This window comes from Nomia melanderi, chromosome 11 (assembly GCF_051020985.1).
Source record: "Nomia melanderi isolate GNS246 chromosome 11, iyNomMela1, whole genome shotgun sequence".
Lineage (NCBI taxonomy): Eukaryota > Metazoa > Arthropoda > Insecta > Hymenoptera > Halictidae > Nomia > Nomia melanderi.
Genome location: NC_135009.1, coordinates 8,679,507 through 8,704,120, shown reverse-complemented (window position 1 = coordinate 8,704,120; position 24,614 = coordinate 8,679,507). Strand labels below are relative to the sequence as shown.

Below are 24,614 nucleotides of genomic sequence, written 5' to 3'. Positions count from 1 at the left end.
TTTCGAAGGTATACTTACACATGTATTTTTGTTTTCTTAGTTGGTAACTTTACTTTTGTCATTTTTTGGGGAGATTTTCAAATATTTTTTCTAAGAGGTAGTAAATGATTATTCAAGAATCTCTACAAATTAAAATAGTCTTTGTGAGAAAAGAAATTTTATTGATAACGTAGAGACGATTTGAATACGTATAAACAGTATGTATAAAAGTATAAAAAATAAATAGCAACGACGCTGCGATTCTGCAAGTCTTAATGAGAGCGAATCCATCGTAACGTATCCCCATTATCGCCGGGAACGCGATCACGAATTCGATAATAATAACTTCACTAGTGACAAACGATGACAATAACAGTAATCATAATAAGAATAATTGACATTGTACTTAATCTTACAATAAATTTCTCTATCATTCGACATACAATTTATTCTCTCACCCATACGAATTCGTTTCTCTCGTTTATCTGAACACTAATCATTTATTAAAACTAAATGGTGGAGATCAATGCGATAATATAAATAAACTAGATTCGCAGGTATCTTTCATTCACGATCACGTAATACCGCAACTTGTCTTAAACATTTCTCACATTCTTTTCTTTTCTGTGGTTGTTAATATTCTTTACAAATATTTAAAGTATTTTGTTCAATCAAGTATTTTTAACCTTTTACATAAATAAAAGCGAACGCTGAAATATTTCAAGTTTCAGAATGAAGCATCGTTTCCTCCTTCCGTGAATTTTAATTTCTAACGTATCTCGATACAAATACGAAGTGTTCCAGAATTCAAGATAAAAATCGCGCAGTGATCATCGATTATTTGAAGATAGATAAAATAGAAAAATAAGACATAAATGTTTTTCGCTTGAGGCGTCGTTTCCGAAAACAATCGCGTTTAAAAATTCCGCGTCTGGTTAAATTGGGACTCGAGTTAAACGCGCGCGCATCCAACGAATCTTCGAATTCTCAAACATTATTGTCGCGATACTCGAAGCCTTGCGCGAAAAACAAATGCATTCATTGGTTTCCAATAAAGAATACGTCTTCGATCATATAATTTCGAATTACTACCGTACAGAAATGATTTTCTATTCCTAGAGTACACCGACGTATATTCAACCAATCTCCCGTTTACTTACATAACCCAGACAATTGCAATGCCGCATCTTAAATACGCTAGCGACATGATGTTCATGATTCGGTTAGGTCGCGTGGAACGTGCCCAGAATGCAAAACGCTATTTATGTAAAAATACTTTGCGTTTTATTTCCTTGCGCAAATCACTCAAAATACACGTTTCTTTGAAACATTCATGTTAACATTGTATTTAGAGATGCCGACAAAAACAGAATAATATCTTGTATGTTTTCCGCATATAACAATGACAAATAAAAGGTACAACCTCGCTTATTCTTCATCACAGAAATATTTCAAGTGCGAATATAAAACAAAACAACATTGCATCTCGTGACAAACATTTTTACGTCAGTCGATCTGTGGCATTCTTGGGACACGCGTTGATGATCCGGTTATTCTTGCAACCCGTTTTGGTTAAATTCCTTTTCACAGCGTTCGACTCGTGCCACTATGTATAGCCGCTAGCAATTGCCGGGCTGGGAACGGTCGTGATTGAGGTTAATCGCGTGCTGCAATATAGGCGATTATTCGAACTTCTCGCACACGTGCCCGGTCGAGTAAAACGAATTACGGAATCGTTAAACGAATACAGTATTCATTGCGGCAGTTCGAAGGATATGCCTGAATGACGCTGTTGCCGTCGCGGCCAGTGACTTATAGGAATTCGGTATTTTCTCGATGCTTTGATCTTCCGTTATGGTCAATTTGTACGTTGCTTTGTTGTTTCTTGTGTTAAATTAGAGGCTAGAGAAGAATGTATGAGAATATGATAGAATTATCGAAATCCACGTGGCAGGGCAGTGATAGGACGATTAATTCGTTAAAAAGAAATCCATGGCTTCTATATCTCGTGGATGATCCTAGTCTTCGAAGCTTCACGTTGGTACATGACAACGTGGAAAACGAATACGCCAGATCTTCCATGGTTCCGAAAGCTTGCTAGTCGAAAGCTCCCCTACTTGGTAACGTCTTTACGACAAAGTAGTACTCAGCCTGGCACGCACTAGATAACATTACTTCTTTACAACGTACTGCAATATCATGTCTACTTAATATCCCCGCCAAAATATATTCCGCGTGAACACATTGAGGCGCTAAATACAATATCCTCTGGTTATATGTTACCAACTCGTACCTGCCGAGGTATATATATATATATATACATACATATATATACATGCATATACATATACATATACATATACATATACATATACATGTATACATATATATACTTGTAACGAGGGAGACTTAAATTTTCGTTTCTGGAGAGAAAGACGAGGGACACGTGTCCATCTAACGTATAACGGGATCAATATTGATCTGTGCGACCGTTAACGAGGGAATACTGTGTAACGAATTTATACATACGCCTAGCAGCATATGTTTTTGGTTTTCATCGAAAAACGAAAAACATATAGTTACTTCGTACTGGTACCATTACTCGAAACATTTGAATTTTGAATTCATTTCATTTCGCAACGGTATCATATCATGTCTCCCTCGCTTTCTAACCGGAACCCTCGAAGTGCGTACCAGCCTTTTGAAATGCATGCTAATCGCTCGATCGATTCTCATACCCACGCAATCACAGACATCATGATTCCAGCTGAATTGATTAGAGTACAATGAGATTTCCTCACTATTCCTCGCCTCCACACTATCGTCAGCATTTGCGGAAAACGTTCTATCGTTTCCCATCGCTTTCCCGGGTACACCTTTCGTCTTTCGAATCACATGTTCCTGATCTCCCCGAAATCATCCCAAAATCTTCGAGATTCGAAGCTTTTTGTCGTTCTCCAAGCGCTCGGTCCGCGCCGGGGAAATATTAAACAGCTCCGTTTGCTTGTACCATCAAGAACCCCGTTCATTCTCTCGTTAAAACCCGCCTAAAATCGGTCAGGCACCGAAATCCGGCGTCTCCTCTGCGTTTAAAAAGAAAAACATCACGGTTGCTCGTCTTACGCTCTCCCGAATCCGTGATACAATGATGATCCTCATCCAGACCGGGACAGACGATTGTCAAAAACGGTGTCTCAACCTCGACCCAGTTTCCAGGGAACATCCGGGGAGGGATTCTCTTCGGGTCGGGGACAGTACGTATCGGTCACTCCCGTTCTCATTTTGAAGTCGTTCACCCGCGGATCAGTGAACGACCGTCAACGGATTCCGACACAGTCGGTGTCGTATTCGATAAGCGACTCGTCCGAGTCCTCATCTCGAGGACGTTTCCGTGGCGGTCTTCTAGGCTGGAACTTGAACGACCGGCCTGTGAATCGGCACCGAGATTACGTAGATGTCCAGCTTCTCACCGGAAGCCTTGTCAACGATCTCTCCGTAATTGACGGAGTCGTAGGGCGGCGGTGCGAACAAATGATACGGCGGCGGCGGTGTCTCGGTGACCACTTGGCTGCCGTTGATCGGGTCTGTCCGTTGGGCGTATGGCACCGTCAACGGACGTCCACCCCGACGGCAACACCACTCCGAGCAACTCACGATGAGGAAGAACGCTACCAGACCTCCGAACGAACCGATGTACCAAACAATTGACCATGGGTCCAGCGGGTTCTGATCATCATCGTTAACTAAAATAGACAGAAATCGGTTTATAAAGGATGAAACGTCGTCAATAAAGTTCAGAGGAATATATTGTATAAGAACTGAATTTCCATGTATAATGGTGTAAAGAAATTCAATCCTTTGATACCCAGCTCATAGAGATCAGCGTGAACGATAAATATAAATTGTTGTCTACGTTCACCGCAAGAAGCTGACTGTGGAGGATGACGTGTTTCATTAACTCCCGGTCATAAATTCCCCGTTAATTCGCACCGAATCAATGCCGGAATTGATTTAGCTCAATCAGGAGCCAGCTGTACGTGGGCTCTCATGTAAATTACACTCGGCGATGTATGATCGAAGACCGAATGCCGTTAATGAGCTCAATGAGAGTTAATCAACCACTCCGCTACTATAAATAACGAGCAATAAGCGATTGTCCGGGTATCGTGATGGGGGATGTTCCTCTTCGTTATCATATCTAACTTTTATTCTCAGTCTTGTAACTATATATAAATAAAACTTCATGGAAAAGTCACTGTTTAGCTTATGATCTTTTCCTTTATATGAACGCACGGTTGAACTTTTTTGGTCAAATGTATCTTCTTCTCAATTCCTTATTTCAGAGTCACTCTGTAGGTCTGATATGGTAATGGTTGCATAATGTTTAATATAATTGGAGGATTATTGAAGGATCATCTATCCGAGTAATTGCATTACGAAGGTATACGACAGAGTGATCGTTCAGCGACGGAAATTTTCCTGTTATATAGAGCGGTCTGTAATAAAGCATTTTAAAGTTTCATAACTCCATTACAGCGGAGTTCATCAAACTATCAACTAGACTCTAATTCGTGTATCTCAATTCAATAGCACGGTTTCTGTAATTATACTAATAGTAACTGTTAAGATTAACTCTTGATTGAAATCATTATCATATTGGTAATACCGACAAGAATATGCTCATTTTTTAATTAATCCTCCAGTGGGTTCAATGAAACCCACAACGAATTCCGAAAAGATAACCTAACATGCTGCGTATCATGGCTGGAAGCGTTTATCGAAACGTTAAAAAGAAACGCTAACGATTACACAAATTCGAATGTTCCCATGCGGAAAATTTCTGCGTTAACACAGTTGCCAATAACTCGAATCGTTTCAACCCTCGGATAGTGGCCGGATCCATTTTGACCCAGTTTTACAAACACTTCATCCCCATTTTTTCAGCTTCTGACGGTTAACTTAAGTCGGTGTTCATTCAGGTATAAGCGAGGATTTTAATGGACCTAGATATGTAACATAGTTTACTGAATCGACAAAAAAGTTATTTTACATGAGTTATTCGACGATGCAAAACGAATTTCTGCTTACCGGTATGTCCGTCCTTCCCTTTGTTTTGTAGGCTATTCTCTTTCTCGTTAGACTCCGACTCGAACTCGATCAAGTAAACGGTTCGCTCGTCCTCCGACTGATCGTCGGTCGTCGGTTCGTCTGGACGACGATTGCCGTTCTCAGCCTTATGAATCATCTCGTTGGTCTCCACTCGACGTCGAGCACCAGTCACGTCGTAACTCGACACATCGTGAACTGTAACGGGAGAACACACGGCATGAGTGTGACGAACAGGTGTGAGACGGAAGTGTAATTGGACAGTGAAACTGTTTCCACAGACACGGAGAGAGTCAATGACTTCGCTGACAATGAGTCAACTTTTCGTGACTTTGTACTCGGCTTGTAAACTGATATGAGTTGATTTATAATTAGCTTTTAATTGTTCCTGACGATTGTAATAAATAATACATAAATTTATAATTCTTATTATTTTTCATAATCGATTAAGTACTGAATAGTAAACAGTACATATGGGCCCGGCCTCTTTGCATCCGCCATTTTGATACACTGTATGAGATTCATATTATACAAAGAATATATTAAAAATGTTGTATCGAATACTATTATTTTTCGTAGATTTTTCTTGGCAAAGTACACCTTTTTGTATTGTAAATATTATTACTGATAAGTTTATAAATGCTACTGTTTGTTTGTCAAAACGATAGTCCACGTATAATAAATTTTCTAGGACGTGTAAAGAAATTAAAACTGTTTTGCAAGTCTTGAACGTATCAGATGAAAACAACAAAGATTTATTGCCTATGCTGTATCCGATTGATCGTGGAATGAACAAGAAAAAAAGAATAAGTACAATTAATCAAAATCGTTATCTTGAAGGAATGAAAAATTAACCTCCAAGGTTCTTTCGAACGAGAAATATGCTTGAGATTTAATCCGTGATAACGGAACATTGAAATTTTCTTGATGGAATGACACCGAATTCGCACTGGTGGATAAACAGAATTACACAACGTCACGAGTTAGAGGACCGATACGTGTTTCAGATTAAGACGCTTTGTACTTTGAAGAGCGAATCTATCACGCGGATCATAGATACTGATTGCCCGATATCTTACCACTAAAAGATTCATATGTTGTTTGCCGGCAACGTGGGAGGGTAATATATCGTTCACATTTAAAATCCGACTGTCTCATCGGCGCCAGTTCTGTCCTAATTTGCCAACGAATATGTTCCCATTATCTTGTCGTATGCAAACATTCAGAGCCTGACAACTTGAGCCACTGACAGCAACAAGTCTACGAGCTGTGTTTATGTTTCCAGTCTATTTACGTGCTTACCTAGTTTAAGCCACATTACTTTCTTTAATTAAAATTGTGGCTACTTCCGAAATTTTTTATTTAATAATTCCACACTCAATAATGCTTTCAATGAAGTACGATACTTGAGGTAATTGCGCAACATAAAGGTTTAGACACAGTCTTTTAAATAATATAATGAAAAGAAGTTACAAAATATTGATAAAATTGCTTTCTTTTACTACCACAATATTAATATATACTTAGACAAAATGTAAATCAGATCAATAAAGGTAGAATCGGTTCGTCGATCCATTTGCGCGGAAATTAATAGTCCAAAATATGCAAGAACCGACGGATAGTTAAAAATACGCAGAAACAAACAGACAGAAATGAAAAAGAAATTACGTTACACTGACAAAGGAAAAAGAGAAATCATTTCAATAGGAAATAACAGTATCAATAGTTCACGCGTGATTTTATTGACGCGTGAATCCAGCCTAAGAGATCTTTTACGTTTGATTACAGGTCGACCCCTGGGAATACGATTACATTGGAGATTGGAGATATTATGGAGAACGACAAATTGGCCTGGATTCCTGATATTACCCGATATCTTAGATGCTAATTGGAAGTTTCCATCCCGTTTCGTGATCTAATTACAGGGTTATCTTCGACGTTTCCCTTTTCTTTCAATAATTGATTAAGGTAAAGTAGATGGTGATCATCATGATCAGACATTTACGTGTCGCCACTAGTATACAGAATGTCTAAAACTTATAATAAGTTATAGCTTGCAAACATTATTCTTGATTCTTGACAGCATATTTGCGGACAAATGTGCGTCGATTATCAATGACCAATAATTTGCTGCAGCTGCATTACTGTTTATAGCGACCAAACCGCTAAAGGATGCAATTTGCTGTATCTGCGCGTGGAAATATGCGTTTCTACGACCGAACACCGTGTTTATAAGCACATTATGTTGCCACAAATAAGCATCCCGTTTATGGACAGATTATGATGTACATTGAATATTTTCGTAAGACATATTAACCGTAGGAGGCTCAATTTGTCCCGACTTCTGCGAGGATCGTTCCACTTGACGGTTGTGGTTTGCGACTCGAGTAGATGGTAACGAGCAATTTATCGTGGCACGGGTAACTTGTAATTTCATTATTGTTCGTCGGAATAATAATAACGGCACGCCGTGTTCGTTTGTTCCAGGGTACACACGGTGTCCTAATAATCGCGGCTCACACGAGAAAATCGAATTTCGCTGTAAAAGCGTACTGTTAATTGAATTTTGCCAACGTTAGGTTGTACTTTGCCATTTCTATTTACGACAGTCTCTACTATTGTATACATGCACTTACATTATCTTTTAATGTACACAAAAGCATCGACGACGTTTAAAGAAATTTGTCGTTTCCGTTTGAATCGGTTGAACATTTTTAACGATGAAAAACATTCTCCAAAGTAGTTCTATTTATTCGGAAGGAAACACCTTGCATTACGAGGCCGAGGGAGTTATTTACGCGGTATAACGATACGGTGTTTCCCTATAGCATTAAAAAACGCATAACCTACTTCTTAATGCATTTGTTTCACAGTTGTTAAGAAATACCGGGCGCCCCTTGTATTACCCGGCCTCTATCTCCTTGATAAACTTATTCCGCCTTCCGAAAGTTCGCAACTCTGCAACGGAAGTGTGTTTAAAAGTCTTCTCGTTCCGGCGTGCTCGGGAAATAGATAGCGGCGTCCGACTACGGTCCTTGTTTTCAAAGTTTTTCACCGACCCTCCGTCTACTTTTCTCCCCGGGAAATATTAAATACGCTCTTAACGGGCTGATCAAACTCTTCATGTGTCGGTATTCAATGAGAACACTGAGGGAAAAAATAACACGAGGCTGCGGCGATGTACAAGGCGCGTCAAAACTTGTGGCCACCATTTTCTATGGACCTTCGTTTTCTATAAATGATCGTTTGCCTTTTTCAGGTGTACCCCTGGACAGACGATTATAAAATGTCGCCAAAATGGGAACAGATGTTAGTAATATTAGTAGAAACCCAGCGTTGCTCCTCAAGTTGAGCGTGCCCAACAAGCAACTGCGCGTGCAACAAACAATTTCCATTCGACGTCGCTAACGAAACCATCAAATTGCCAATCAAGATTTCTTCGCAATCTCCTCCGTTCCCTCTCAATGGAAGTTCACACGATTGTTACAAAGATCATTACGCAAAACCGTCCGAACGAAGAAGACCTCTTATGTAAACCGTCCGAGGAGACAATAGATGACAGTGAGCAACAGTTCGACGTGTTTTCCATGCGCTTACTGGCTATGTTAATTGTCCCGATGAAGATGCCGGGCGTCGGCGGTCTTGCCGATGGCTCGATCCTCTATTCTTCTCCTTGCGGATGAATCGATCCTCGCAAATAACCAAACAGTTGCGCAACCAATCGTTGACTAATCGCGAGGCGTCCCGGACGATTCCGTTGAAAAATTGTTTTCCATCCTGACCATTCCTGGACGGCGCACGAATCATCCGTGCGCTCGCTACTCATCATCTTCGATCATCCTGGGTCTTAATGCACGGCTAACGAAGGAGGAAAAGATGAGCATGCCGATTGCCTCTCACGAATCGGTCATCGTCAATTATTTGTTTCATGCGCGGTCCTGTTGCAGCGATCGACTTTAACTCGTCGCATACCAAGGATGTTTTTTTAAAAAATAGTCTGCAGCAGACGAAAGCTTTTGTTCGATCTATATTGAATATTTAAAAGATCCTTGGAGTCTTAAATTAAAACTCATTTTGAGATCTTAGTTTAATACTAGCAGTACCGGGGACCGGTCAAATGATCAGATTGTATCAGTTGTTCAATTTTTGTCTTTCCTCTGTTTCTGTTTTCACTAAAAAAGATTATTATCTAACTTGTTTACTTTTATCTTGTAGTTAGTTATTTCACTGGTTACGGTAGGAAAAGTGTCGGTACGATTAGTCTTCAAACCAAGTTTGAATTTTCTACTTCATTCGTGTGCAATTGAACTCGAATGTACATAAGAAAGAGATTAACTACAATTATCTGGACGAACGTTATCAATGGCGCTTAGCGTAATGATATCTTGATATTGTTTCCTTTGTTAGACAAGTCACACCGCTGTTACAATGTAACACACGGTAACGTCGCGATCATTTATCATGGCGGGTAATAAAATCTTCGGCGTCCGGTATTTCCAAATCGAGGAAGAGAGAGAGAGAGAGAGAGTTCCTCGATAATGCGAAATCGTTTCGGAAGGGGCCGGAGGAAGATAATGGCGATGTATCTGTCTGATTTTATCGTGCAACGGTTTATCAGCTCGAAATTAAAGATAATACGTTCTCGACGGATGAATGCAGGAGTGAAGGATATCGGCCGGGAGCCCCGAATCTTCGATTAACAATGAAACTAAAGAAGGGAACTGAATATAACGTGAGATGAAATGCGATTAACACTAACCGTATCGGCATTTTTTCTATCGTAATCAGTGAAATAACCGGCTAGAAAATAAAGGTAAACAAGTTAGATGATATATGTCTTTTAATGGAAACAGTAACAAAAGGAAAGATGAATATTGAAAAACTGATGAATCGGAAAGTATAGAAATTGATGTAAAGTCAAATAAACGAAAGAAAATGTAACATTTCAAATCCTGCAATTTGACCGGTTCACGGTAAGGTTAGTGTGAAATACAACCAATTAATTATAATACAGTTATAGTACAATTGTAGTACAATTAATTATAGTATTCTGTTATTCAGCTTCGAATTGGTAACCGAAATCTTATTCGGTCGTCGATAACGGTATTCCTAGAAACCGGTAGAATGTGAAATTTGCTTTCCTGACTTTCTTACGTAAATATAAGGCGTTCTGTAACAAAATTCTCGGCAGCCAGCCAACGCGCCCTGGGGTCTCCCGCATTCAGCGTCGCGGATGCGATTAAAATTTCACGCTGGGACCGTGAATGATACCGCGTTCCGTCGAAGATAGTCAATCGAGTGCGTAACCAATGCAATTATACTCTATGTATGTTCCTATAGTGTGTTGTTTAAAACAGTCTGATCATCTGTTGCACGTTACATAACTGTTCTCGTGCGCTTTCGGCAATCGATGCAGATTCCTGCACGATACTCGGTACGTCAGCAAAATTACTGGAAACAGTAAACTATAAACTATAGAACGAAACCGTGTAGTAATATCCTCCGTTTCTGGGACAATCGAGTTTAAAGGTTCATCCAATGTGCCTGACGTTGAATAAGAATCTTCTATTTCTTGATTATCAGGAAAATAATATCTACACTTGTATTCTATTGTGCAAATCTCCAGCCACGTGAATTTCAATTTACTATCTCGTCTGAGTTTGCATTCTTTAGTTTTTTCGATTGACTCGAATATAATCAACGATATGCTCGTCAGATTATTTGCCTAGCAAGGATTGAGGAAATTTAACACTGGAACTACCGTCGAATTGACAAGCTTCAGTTTTATAATTTCGAATATTGATACCTAAAAAGCGTCAAGTATTCGAAATTATTTTCAAAATACATAGTTTCACTTGAATACTATAACGAATATACAGAGAAACCGAACAAAATCGTTACACATTTTGTAATTTAACATGTTAATTAATATTAAACGCTTGTCAGCTTCAGTGTCAATGGTAATACACAGCCAGCAACAAATGTATTCGAACGTTACGCAGGTTTACGCACAACGAATGTTCCATAATTTATTTACATATTACTAAATGCTCTTTAAATTCTTACGGTACGTATATGCGTACCATGAATGCAACTTGTTTCAATAGATAATAACATACGGCGTACAATTTGTTGAATGATACTCCGTTTCTTACCATGCTGTTCAAATACTGTCGTCGCTGACTGTAAATGTAAGGCCAGATAAGAATTAACGCGACATTAAGCTACAAAGAGAATTCGAAAGGTGTTCGTCGCTTTCGCCAGCGACGCGGCGCAACGACAAGACCTTCGAACAAACTCTTTTGTTCTTGAGGCCGAGTTCAGCCCGCGAAGAACTTGGCTGCGGCCCAACTCTCACGATCGTCGTGTATTATTATCGGAAGTATTGTTACCTGGCTCGAGAGTGCGCCGGCCATTGTTCGAGCGCGGACACGGGCGGACGAGTGTCTCGTTCGGGCCGCGGTTATCCGAAGAAGAAGAAGAAGGGCTTCCGTTTCTAAGTCAAGCGCGTGTCGGTAGCGGTTCGATTCACCGCATGCGACCACGTATCGAACCATACAATATCGTTTCTATTTTAAGAGAAACCGTTGACGTACTCCGAAATTACGCGCGCGTGTTGATACGAGCCGATTGCTTAACACTAACTGTACCGGCACTTTGTATATAGTTATTCATATCGTAATTATTAATCAATCGACTGACTACGAAAAAAAGGAGAATAAGTTAGACGATATATTTTTCTTATTGGAAATAGAAACAAAAGGAGAGACGATAATTGAAAAAGTGATTAATCGGATTATATAGGATTTGATATAGAGTTAAATGAACAAAAGATACAGTAGAATTTTTAATCGAATTTTAAAATCATTTGACCGGTCCGCGGTACGGTTGGTCTTAACTCATTCGCGTTATATTTCATTCTTTCAAGCTGAATATTTTCGTTTCGGAGATAGCAAACTTTTACATTTCGAATACAGAATTGTACGCGAATAATGTGATTATTCAAATAGCTAGAGATTTGTATATAGTTTCTTGTTATTTTTCCAGTATTTATTAACTCGATTCATAATTCAGCTCCTTCTGTTGAAAGTTTGAAATGTCTTAACACTAAAACTACCGGGAAGGTCAAACGTGACCCACTTTAAAATCGTTATTTTGCAAATATTTAAATTATCAAGGCGTTTTTGCGCCCGATTTTAAATGTGTTTTGTGTATTTATACAGATACGAGACTAGCAGATCCTTCGAATCTTAAAAACCGTATTTTATTTTTTTATAAAAAATTGCAAACAAGTCACTACAATTGCTCGGTAGTTAACACTTCGACGCAGATGTCATACGAATTTGGATGACGTAAAATTAAAGTATAGGAGCTTGTTGGATTTGTGAGGCGCAGAAAGATTCAGAGAGCGAGTTCTATAAAAAATCTGAACTTTCCAATTCCTAATTCGTTAGGAAAATTGTTTCGGTCGTAGAAGTATGTACCTTGATCACTGCTAATTAACGGTCAACGCGTTGCAAAATCTTCGTTCGCAAAGGGTTGAAACTGGACAGCCGGTTGCTAACGCAAGGATTAAGAGCGAACCGTCTTCGAATGTCTGAATAGCAGAAAGAGCCGATTTCGTATTCGTCGAGCCGATCGTCGCAGAAACGGGTGCCTTGCGAATTGTAACCGGTACGTCAACGATCGTAACGGTTTCTTTATACGGTTATATAGAAGCGGCCTGTGCGGCATATAAACCGTCCACACGTTCTCAGTGGTGCACACTAACCAGCCTATCCTATCCCATTTAACTATTTGTGTTTCACTCAATTCAAATAAATACTAATTAACATTTGCACTCCATTACTCAATATCCATTCTTTCTTTCATTCCTCCTGTAGATTAAATTCTTTTTTGAAAATTTTCTACTTCTTTGCTAATCTAAAATATTAACCCACTCGCCTCATTAGCATGTATAAACGTCGTTAAACTAAATTGTTAATGCATAGTGAATCAGTATCATCGTATTATTTATTCATTGGTTATTATCACTACTAATATTACTATTATCGTTATTGCTATTGTTACTATCTACTAATTACTAATAACAGTAATTCTATTATTACTATGTAGTAGTATATTAATATTAATAGTAATAATACCTTTATTATCAATCATTTAACTAATAACAGAATATTTTTAATTCTACCATACTAAGCACATTACTTAATTAACGACAAGTTCAGGCTGAATTAGTAAATTAGCCATGTCAACGGGCACTGCAGAAAGTAAGACAATAAACAGAAAAAAAATATAAATCGTCCATACGTTCTGTGCATCCGCTATGGAAAGTCAGAGAGACTGCCTCCCGGCCGGCCGGGTTACTGAACCGGTCGAGTAGAAATTTAGCGAACGGATTAGGATAACGGGCGGACCCGTTCCCGAACTGGGTCACCAATTAAATCTGCCGATTTGAAGGTGGACATGGAGGGAGGGGAAACGCAAATGGGCAATATCTTTTGAATAATTGCGCGCGACTTGAATTGCGCACCGTGAAAGCGCGTTGCTTCGTTACTTATGCATTCGTGATTATCAGACACTCTGGACACATGTTTATATTATATATAGAGTGTTGATTTTAACTCGAGCATCAAAATTATTTCCGCTATTATTGAAAGTAAGAAGAAAAAGACTAACTAGAATGACCTTTACAGGATGTTCTTTATCGCCATCAGATGCACGCCTTAAAACCATGTACATCCTATGTAGTCATTTTTTTCTTACTTTCAATAATACCGGAAATAATTTAGCTGCTCGAGTTAAAATTAACATCCTGTATATGTATTATATATTTATGGAGATTTGTATTTCTTTACAGGCTTGATTTGTAGGAGTCCCAGATATCCGGAAGTTCTGTTCCGCAAGATAAAGCGACTTTCTGTTCGTTGTTCATTGCGTCGGAAGGAAAATGTGTTTTGATTAAATCAAGGGAACGCTCGCGCGAATTTTGATCTTGATCCTTGATTTTCGCGTTAACGTGGGATGTAGCGGAGCGGAATTAATTTGAGACTATGTAGTTCGAGTGAACGATACCTGAATAATAATGATTTTTAAATGATTTCAGCGCAACAGAAGTACAATCGATAACTTTTCGCCTATTTCAAATGGTTTTGCATATCCGAGAACGCTATGGATTCATACATAAATCATTAGCCATCTCGTTAATATACATGGACTAATTATTCGGTCCGTTGACTGCCTTCTGTATAATTAAAAAATGTATTTTAACGGTGCCCCGTGCTCCGCGAATGTTTAATATACCGAAATAATGCGTTCCGTTCGTCGTGAACCGTTGCGCCGCGAAGGTGCGCCCGTTCCTCGTTACGAAGTATATTTTAAACAGCATTTTTTTATTTGTGTAATTACTTGCTCGCGGAATACAATTTTCGTTCCCCTTAATTATTTTGCGTTCCAAGCGGCGAGCTCGGGAAGAATGACCCCTTGTAAACGAGGCTTCGCGATTTTAAATGATATTCGATTTCTTCAATTTTACTTATTAAACGCATCCGCGTATTGTAATAAATAGATTGCAATAGTAAATATTCATATGCATTTATAAGAAATTTGAAATTGGAAAATTCTACAGAAGTATCACTACTTGAGAAAATATCTGACGTATATTTCTTATAATATTTGTTAGGAAAATCCATCTTCCATTATAATTTCATGCTTCTAATTATTATCATTAAGCAAACTTTAATTTGCACGGAGATCTATAGATTTAGTAAATAATAAGGGTCCCAGCGACGAGTTTCGCGGTGCAAATGGATCCGTCGGCGTTCCACGGCCGAGCAGTTCGGACGGACGTGAATGCGTCTCGCAATTTATCCAGCTGTTGCAGCTGTCTCTGAATCAGCGGAACAACAGCGATGCGCCGCGAACACGCGGAGAATTTCGCTGGAACGGTCAGCTAGCCGCGGTGAGACAGGAACGAGCGAAACGCAAGTGCGCTTTGCGCGGTCCTTTGTGCGGAAAACTTGTTACGCGGGGCAGGAATTGTCGATTCTATCAGCTCGTTGACGGTTTTCCAACTGAACGCCGGCTAGACAGTGGATTAAAAGTGTCCGGCAAGTTTGCCGACGACGCAAATTCGGTTATCGTCGGGATTCCTGTTTCGTTTAACACGTTGACTGCCAAATAAACACTCATTGAAACTTCTATGCAGTCGAAACAGTTTTGTTAATAAAGCAGAAATTAATAAGTCATTAAACGAATAAAAAATTTAAGGAAATTTAAAGAAATTTAAAATCAAGAGATTTATAAGAAATTAATAATAAATTAAGAAGTCAAGATTCTTTATAACGGTTGCTCTAGTGTCTTTCTTATATCTTATACATCCAACAATTCGGTTCGTTCGATAGGCTACCAAGAAAATTAATGTTTAAGTTTATTGGTCACACGAATTCGGGTCATGTGCCAGTTAAGGTGTTGACGTATTGTATGGTGAATCGTTCGAATGAACACCGTTGAAAAGCGTGCGAGTTGTTTGCAACGATAAATGTTTTAACGCTTTAGCTTCGATTCTTTAGTTTATGGAAGCTGATTACGAGTAATTCCAGTTGGAGATTAGGTTAGGTTGATCGAACGGTGAAAGGGAAAGCGAATAAAAAAGAGAACGCGTCGACAAGAGAAATGGGAAATCTCATCCGTCGCTTGGTAATGCGTCAACGTGAACGCGGTGATATTCGAATTTCACTTTCTGTAGATGTAACCCGATCTTTGATGTAATTTCTCGAACTTCTTCGAGCGACGATTCGAAATATTTGTCTACCTCGTGTTATTTTCCGTTACCGCACTCCATCGAATGGCTGAGCTTCGAAAATATTACTTCCTCCTATCCTCTTTCTATTCTTAGCATAGAAAAAGAAGGAAATCGTTCTTCAGTCAAGTTCACCAAAGCAGCGCTAATCTGTTCGACGAAGATTCCGCACGTTCTTTCAATAATTGAATAAAGTCTAGGTAAGAAATAAGAACGTGGCCGTAATTGGAAGCCGCGGCGACGAAGGATACGTGCGCAATCGCACACATTGTACCCCAGTTTTTCCGTCCCCCTTCTTTTTCCTTCGTTGGGACGGTTCATTACGCGTCGGTTTATGATCGATGATCCGGGATCAGTATCGGCGCCGATTATCGTCCGGCGTTTCTGGCTTAATTGACGTTTCCAGAATGCAGTGCGCGGCCGTCGAGACAAAAATACGGGAGAAAAAGACGGAGAAAGGGAAAGGAGAAAGCGAAAAGGAGAAAAAGAGATCGAGCGAACGGGAAGTTCTACCGGAAATTCTTTCGAAAACGAATCGTTACGCAAAACGATTTCCTTCCTCGATTCGCTCGTTTTTAGAAATCACGCCCTTGATGTCGCATCGAAATAATTTCAAAATTTCATCGGCTTATTTTCAATTTTCCTTTTTCAACGATAACAGTTCTTTCATTATCGCTTAGATAAGAATTAAGAATTCTTTTATTCTCTTCCTTTCGAACAGTTTCGAAGGGGAATGTTGAATCTCGAGAAATAAATGAAACTCGAGATCTCCGAATTTTCTCGAATCTCTAGAAAACAAACAGTTTAAGAGAACGTGATTACTATACCTATTTCATGCGAATTGTAGAGAACGTTTAAAAGAAAACGAATTTCAGGGTTCAACGTATCCCGAACGACGTTACACTCGATTACCCCCGAAAAACAAAGGAAGAATTAAAGAGGACGGGGCGGAAGAGGGGGAACTAAGAAAGAGAGGGAAAAAATGAAGAGAAGAAGCGGAAAAAAACGAGCCGAACGAGGGAAACAAAGAGAAAAATGAACGCGGCAGAAACGGAACGAGGACGCAATGAATTTGATTTCGCCCGTTAATTACACCAGCGCCACTTCGGCTTGACCGAAGTTAAATACCCGGGGCGCGATCGATTCGTTTGCCTTAATTGTCGCCGGTTATCCGTTAACGAGCCTGTCGTTTTCTGTCAGCCCTATTGGCAGGCTGCCAGTGGCCCTTTTTTTTGCCCACCGGGTAGGCCTCATCGACTCCGGTGATTCTGGGTGAGCGGCCGCCCGCCATTTGCCGCAGAAAATCGTTTGCATGTGCATCCCTGACCGTGCGCCGTCTACATCGGTAGAACAGAAACAATAAATATCCAAGTTTCCGAGCTAGCGCAGCCGAATACGAGGCCTCGGATTATTATCGGCTTGTCCTGGAAACTCTCGTTGCTTAGGAAGGGTATAAGGTGTATTATTTTGTGGCCGCCATATTTTTTCCGTTCCCGCCAACTCGGTGGTAATGTTCACTTCTGTTTTCATCCGTAGTGACACAACGGTCGAATTTAAAGGGAAACATTGAAAAGACAGGTGGTTAGAATGATCGAAGTTTGGATTAGTTTATTGAAAAGTTTCAAAACTCTTTATTGCGATGAAAAGAATCCTATCGATTGTCTTTGATAGATTGCTGTGGTGCCTTGTGGTTTCCCGCCATGTTGGTTTCATTTACGCTACCTCGGAGAAAATAGCAATAGTTGAATTTAAAGAGTAAAATTGAACTTTGGATTAGTTTCTTAAAAATTTTCGAAATTCTTTTTTACGAGAACTTTATAGATTGTCCTTGATAGATTGTGCGGTGCCTTGTGGCCGCCATATTGTTTCCACTGACGCCATCTCGTATGTGATATTAACAGTTGAATCAGAAAAAAAATCAAAGCAAAGGATCTGTTGTTTGAATAATTAAACTTTGAATCAATATATTTCGAAATTCTGTGTTGTCTCCGACGAAACGAAGACCGCTCTATCGGCTGCCTTTGATATGCCGTAGCGGCAAGGCAATAACTCAATTGAAAGATAAATCGGCATTATCTGTAGTATTTCGTCGATCGAAGGAGCAGAGATTCATGGCTCGATCGTTTTCGCCGCCGGAACACGGAACAAAGAGGCTCACCAAAAAAGTAATCGGCCATCTTAAATCTACCACGAGAAAACACTCGTAAAGCATGTGCACGCACTCGTAAGCGATCGTAATCGGATTTGAAGCGAAATCCACAAAATTAGCCCGTATTTTTCGTGACTCGTACAGGCCAATCGGATCGCGGACCAATCAAAATGATTCTCCGTTCCGTATCGAGCACGATCACGTATCGAAAGTACGATCACGTAATCTTGATCCGACCTACGTGGACGTGCGTTTCGCAGTGTTAGATTAAGATGATCATTTTTAACGGGATTCTCTATCCAGTTAGCTGTACCGTTTCCAGCGCGAATCTGAAGCGAGACGATCACCGGATTCGCTAGATCCTACGCTTCGCTCCGATCTTTGAAATCCAGTGAATGGAACCTACGTATTCTTGTATCCAAGTACAACACCATGTTTATCTTTTCATGGATGCTAATTGATTAATCTGCGAAACCACTTTATCGAGGTAAAAATATAATGAAATTATTATTACATTCTATTATCTTGCCGAATGATTACAGATTATGAAATCTATTTTCGTATTTGGTAATCCCTGTTTAAGGATATTTTTCTCTTTAACAATAAAACTGTCAGAAGGCTAAACAATTTGTATCTTCCACATCAGAATTTGATTTCGTAGTTATTAAAATTATGAAGATGCTTCGGTAGGAAATTGTAAAATTGTATTTATACCAACGAGTCACTTCAAATCTCAAGAAACTCGTTTAATTTTTATAAGCAATTGTTCCTTATACTTCATAACAATTTTTAGAACTGTACATAAGTTACTCCAGTTTTTTTTATGGTTCTAATGTTAACGAATCAAGTTAATTTTATAAATCCAATGAATCAATCCACGATAAACAGTTCATCGTGATCTTCGAAGGAGACGGTTTAGCGATGCTGGGGAGTTGAATTGACGTCCCAATAAGGGAGGAATAGCATTAAATCACGCGACCAGGGAGAATGTCCTATTCTATGTTCCATGGGAAAGGCCAAGGGACGACATTTCGGGTCTGGATCACCGAAAGATTTACGTGAATCGCCGACAGGCCGCGCTCGATCCAACGGGACACGTTGATTCGACGTAGCTCGAACCCCGTTGACTTATCGATTCCACACGAAAGAAAACCGAGTCCACGGTCAGAGCCATCCCGTTAATTAGTTTTTGATTGTGTCGGTTAAAAATAAATGGGAGAGGCGAAGGAAGCTTTCAAAACACGATAAAATCGTTCTGACGCTTATTCAAAGGAAAGGAAAAAGAGGAGAGAACCGAGTGCAAGGAGAATCTAATCTGTTCAATTTTTAAGACGTCTAATCCTTCGCAGATAAAACGTCGTGATTACCTGTAGGAACAGCGAGATACCATTCATTATCGCCGCGGTTAATTAAATCTCGATGTATTAATTCGAAAGTCGAGTATCGTGAGTAAATACGTGAGTACTGAGACGATTATTCTATTTGCTACAAATTCGTCCATAGCACTTGAGCACCCAGCAATTATGGATTATAGAATACTTCAATCATTTAAACTTTATTTTGTTTGACTTCGCAGAACGACAAGCACGAGTTAAATGTTAAAGGCGTTAATCGGTGAAACCATTTTTCGAAAGGACGAGAGAATCGTGTTTTCCGACTTAACGTGTTGAATGTCATAATAAATTACTATAATTCATTTAATTAAACAATAATTCTATAGTGTAAGCAATGCTATCCACTGTGTTCACACGTTCAGCAAGATAAATGAGCAATAAGAATAATGCGATTCGATGAAATAATTTGATACTGTATTTTGTTCATATTTCATATCTTCAATGAGGCAACTTTCGTTTGTTTTGAAGCCGATTTTTGCGTGTATCGCCGTTTGTCACAGCTTTCGTGGCAGCGAGTCAAGCAGAATTCATGGTCCACTGGTGGCCACTGGCAGCGCGCGCTGGCAGAAGTTAAATCTATCCGTGAAATGAGCCCGCACAAGCGGCGGTGAAGTGCCGTTTCAGAATGAACACGTTGCTTGATCCGTGCCTCGTCTCGTGCCACTCTATTTCTGTCTCAACTTTTATGAAAGAGCACACAGCAGCTTAAATCCGCCGGCAATGAAACGCTTTCTCACCTCCGAGGGGCCGATCGCAGATGTAAAACAAGCATGCCAAGCTTATTTTCCGAAAAGGATCGATCTATCGTTAAACAAGCATATAATTTAACATTGGAATCATTAGAGAGGGCCATTTTAAAATTTCTGATTTACAATTAGTTATAGTTTATTATAGAGCGAAGCTTATTTCCGTCAAAAAAGTCGATCCATCATCAAAGAAGCAAATCGATAGCAAAGAATAATCGGAAATCGCAAAATAAGTAATTCGAAAATGTCTAATTTCCAGTTATTGAAATTGTGACGATAATCTTATAAAAAGTTGTCAAATAAAAATTGGAGTATTTATAAAGCTACTACTCTTCTAATTTTTATAAGAAACCATAGGATCTTATAACTGTTCAAATTATAAAGATGATTTTGTACAAAGTTGCCAAATAATTGGTGTAGAAATAGATTTACGCACTTATATGATCACGATAACACAATGCCTTTAATATCTAAAGAAACGTGTTCCAATTCCCATAAGAAACTCCAGAACTCGGTTTCATAAAATTACAACTATTCATTCAAAAAATTTAATAGGTCACTCTAATTGTCAGCTAGTCCCAGCGTTAAACTGAATAATCGCCGTTAAACAGTTCACCGATCAAGTATTTCTGGTTAACCTTCACAGGCGAGGGTTTTATAAAATATTAGGAACCTGCAGCAGAGATAAGTAAATTACGTTATCGAACTCCTAAATACTAAAGGAAGCGAGAATCGTGTATTGATCTGTCATTTGAATAATTCAACCATATGTTGGTAACTTTCTCGGACATGAAAGTTTGAAGTCTCTAAAATGCCGACGTTCGTTCTAAAAGATTTAATTGTTGTTCAGTGAATTCTTCAACGTGCCCGGGCGCAATCATTTATGACTGGGCCGGGAACACGCGACCCGGAAAGTTTCAACTTCGACCCGTCGCTTTTATTCCCGTCGCCGATTTGATTTGCGGTCGAACGCGTTTTAACGTCAGTCCGGGGCGTGTAACGGCTATAGTAGTCAGCTACGATCGTATTTCACGTTCCCCGACAGTCCGTTAATGCCTTCTGCATAAGAAATTCCCCATCTTGTCATTGAAACGTTCACGGAAAAGCAGAAGTTCACGGCGAAGCTATTATAAGCTGGCGGCTCGACGACTGCGCTTTTCAAGTGGGTTGGCATGATTTCGCGGAGCACAATGCTCGGATCGAATCGAAGTTTTGCAATTACACGCCCGGAGCGTTAATTTTTGGTGCACAGCACCGGCGATACAATCTTCGGAACTTGTTTACCTTAACACTCGACCGACTCGCGTCGATCTTTTTCAACTTGATAAACACCGATTTCCAACGTAATAATCATAATTTATTTGCGTTGCAAAAGATCCTCGATAATCGTGAGTAGCTTGAGACAAGCGGTTCCTCGATAGAAACAACAAATTTACATACTTTGTTGCAAAAGAATAAGTGATACGAAATCAACGTATTATTTATGTTGTTAATCAATTTATCTTCACGTGTTGACTTCTACGAGAATCTCGATCGTTTTATGTATTAGTTATTTTTTTGCAACAAAGATGAATGGAAATCATTATTCCGTATCACAATTCTTACATTACACTGTTACCTCGCATGGAATATTAAATATTTGTGTTCGTCATTAATCTTATTACAATATTGTAATTGTTTCCAAGTAGTTGGAAATTGTCAGATGAATTTTGTTCGTCGTTTGTTGGGGAACATCGTCGATGAACGTGGTCGTACGTGCGAAAAACACACCACTAGTAATCGCTAAATATTTACCAGACTTTTTTCGAGTGGCACTACGCGGACAGTTTTTCGCGGGTCAATGACAAAGTCCTCGAAGCACTCGATCTTTCAATTATTCTAAGCGGCGGCGCGGCGCGTCGCCGATCAAATTGCCCGGCGCGATTACACGATCGCAGAGAGCAAAGTATAATTGCCCGTTTCGAGAGAGATGCGATCGTGGCTGGCGATTTGTCACCGTTTATGTCCATCAGGTTTCATTCAACGATAACGTCTCGATTTTTGGGAGCGCACCGCTCAAGCGTCTCGAAGGCCGCGACAATTCCGTCCGGCTGTTTCATTGCTCGAATAAAGCATGATGCTTTAAAAAGGAGCTGCCGAGCTATAAACCATTCCATTACGGTAACTGGGAGGTTACGACTTTTTAGATTTTCTTGGTAACGGGAATGTCGTCAGGATAAATGAAATATGCTGGTTGACAATTAGATATACTCCCGGTTAAAGTTTCCGTTCGCATGCACTTGGAAGATTTGGTTGTTTATGCAAATTCGAATTTTTGAGGATGTAATGGTATATAATATAGTTACATGTGATATACGATACGAATATATAATATAATATGTAATAGTAACCATTAGTAACGGCGAAAACCACTGCAGAAAACGCTGCACTTTGGATATGTTATTGTGTGGTTTCATATTGTGTGCAAATTCTGCACTTTCAAATTTCCTCTAAGAGCATAAAAATTCGTCTAATATGAACAGTCTAATCATAGGAAGATTGGAGTAAAAAGATATTAGAGGAGCCTAAATATCACTGAGAATTGAAAAGTTCAATGAAATTATAAGAGAAATGAGAGGTAATGATTTTTGTATTTACAAACTACTTATATTAGCGAGACTTAAGAATTAATAATGCATTGTTACTGTTTTTTCCTAGTGGATTTGATTTCTGTTCTTACAATCTGCCGTCTATTTTTACGCCGACGAATAGCAACTATTCATCTGTGCGTTCATCTGCGTTGCTAGACACTTAGGTAACTTCTTAATTAACTAGTCAAGCAAATTGCCAGTGTGCGTGTAATTGTCGTGCGCGCAACAACTTATCAAACCGACGACGATATTCTCGGGGGGAGGTTCGAGAGAAGGAAACGTGTGTACGTAAAACAGAAATAACCAAGAAATTCGAAGCTGCGTGCGCCGTCACGTGAAAGCACGCCGGCAATCCATCGACCCGCGATCGACTCCACGCCACTTTCGAAAACCTTCTCTAAATATTCGAGCGAGCCGACAGGAAAGTTTTACAATCGGCACTGTTGAATCGCAAGCAAATCTGTCCCGTTCGATTTTCATTTATGCGATGCCAAATGCTCGTGTTTATATCGCATAGCAACTATGCAACTACAAGCGAAAAGTTTCAATGTATACTATGTACTTAGTACTAAACGACAGGCAATTTCGTTGAGCAACGTCCACAATAAACACCAGACACGTTCGGTCTACTGTTAGGTGTTTATATTTAAATTCAAAATAATCCACGGGTCGATGATAATACGCTTCTTCGGATTTAGCTGGGTCACCTTCGATTTCTTAAATAGAATCTTGAAACTTTGTCTCGAATATTTCCCAACAGATTCAACATGATTGTTTGAATCCACTAGACACTGTGTATAAATCAACGTAAGTACGCCGTCATCGAGTTAAGACACTCCGATCAGTCAACACAGGGGAAGGACGAGTCAATATTATGGAATTACGTAAAATTGCTATTATCCGAACGTCGATCACACTCCGATTTTCAATATTCCTTTTCCCATTCGCATCCTCTATCACAATTCCTGTCTCGTCGATCCCACGAAAACCCTCGAAAAACACCGCACGGACCAGAAACAAGAACAACCATAGACTTCAAGCGCCAGCGTACGATCACCCGCGTCCGACCTTCTACGACTGACCCATTGATCGCGAACATTCCGGTCAACGGTTCCCGATCAACGGTATACAAACAAAATCTTCAAAGACCAATAGAAAAGAAAAAAAGAAGAAATAATCATTTTTTCAAAGTACCTGGTAGAGGAGCGGTGACGAACGCCTGGGCAGTAGTAACTAGCAACGACAGCACTATGAACAAGGACCACGCGAGGATGATCATCCTGGATCGTATCGATCACTCAGCGACAACGATACCGATTCGATCAGCTTGCTGGGGATTGCTTCGACGACTTCTACCACGATTCGGAGCACTTCTCCTCAAGTCCGCTTCGATTTTGACTATCGACCGTTCACGGTGTCTTCGCTGGGAACAGGTGCAACGAAGAAAATAGGGATACGTCACGGCGCGAGCACGTGTGTAACGTTTGACGTCGGTCGCAACTGAACTCTCCAGGTAAACCGAACTCCGGCACACTCGCGAACACGTTTCTCCCGATAGATCGCGGGTGGGGGATCGTTGGAGGGCCGCCAGGCTCAGGACTCGGCTTCGCCGACTTCTCCGACCAGTTAGCCAGCAGTGAACTGCTCGTGTTCCTGCCTTGGGCATCGTAATATACATAAAGTCGCCAGATAAGCCGTGGCTGACAACCCCACCATCGAGCCGACCGTCGCGGGACGGCCCGTTCTCTCGTGGCTCGATCGCCCCGCTCGCTCGCTCGCTCTTTCCCGCGACGGAAACGGTGCCGCGGG

At 40.0% G+C, this 24,614-nt stretch overlaps 1 protein-coding gene and 1 long non-coding RNA gene across 4 annotated transcripts; one reads left to right on the top strand and one right to left on the bottom strand.

Annotated features, from left to right (window-relative positions):
* Positions 1-120: 120 nt before the first annotated feature.
* Positions 121-24,614, bottom strand: LOC116430613 (uncharacterized). 3 transcript variants are annotated; one of them, XM_076372274.1, is made up of 4 exons: positions 23,513-23,601; positions 6,165-6,528; positions 5,068-5,283; positions 121-3,722 (listed from the first exon to the last, which is right to left on the bottom strand). In XM_076372274.1, exons 2-4 carry the CDS (start codon positions 6,241-6,243, stop codon positions 3,382-3,384), a joined length of 636 nt encoding a protein of 211 aa, XP_076228389.1. In that variant the 5' UTR covers positions 6,244-6,528; positions 23,513-23,601; the 3' UTR covers positions 121-3,381. The 3 variants fall into 3 exon arrangements, with proteins under 3 accessions (XP_076228389.1, XP_031840885.1, XP_031840884.1); XM_031985025.2 differs by having other exon boundaries at positions 6,165-6,387; positions 23,513-23,572; XM_031985024.2 differs by lacking the exons at positions 6,165-6,528; positions 23,513-23,601 and adding an exon at positions 24,000-24,614 and having other exon boundaries at positions 122-3,722.
* On the top strand, positions 23,007-24,142 carry LOC116430615 (uncharacterized). Its single transcript, XR_004235748.2, has 3 exons — positions 23,007-23,089; positions 23,566-23,929; positions 23,997-24,142. It is a non-coding gene; the product is annotated as an uncharacterized LOC116430615 (long non-coding RNA).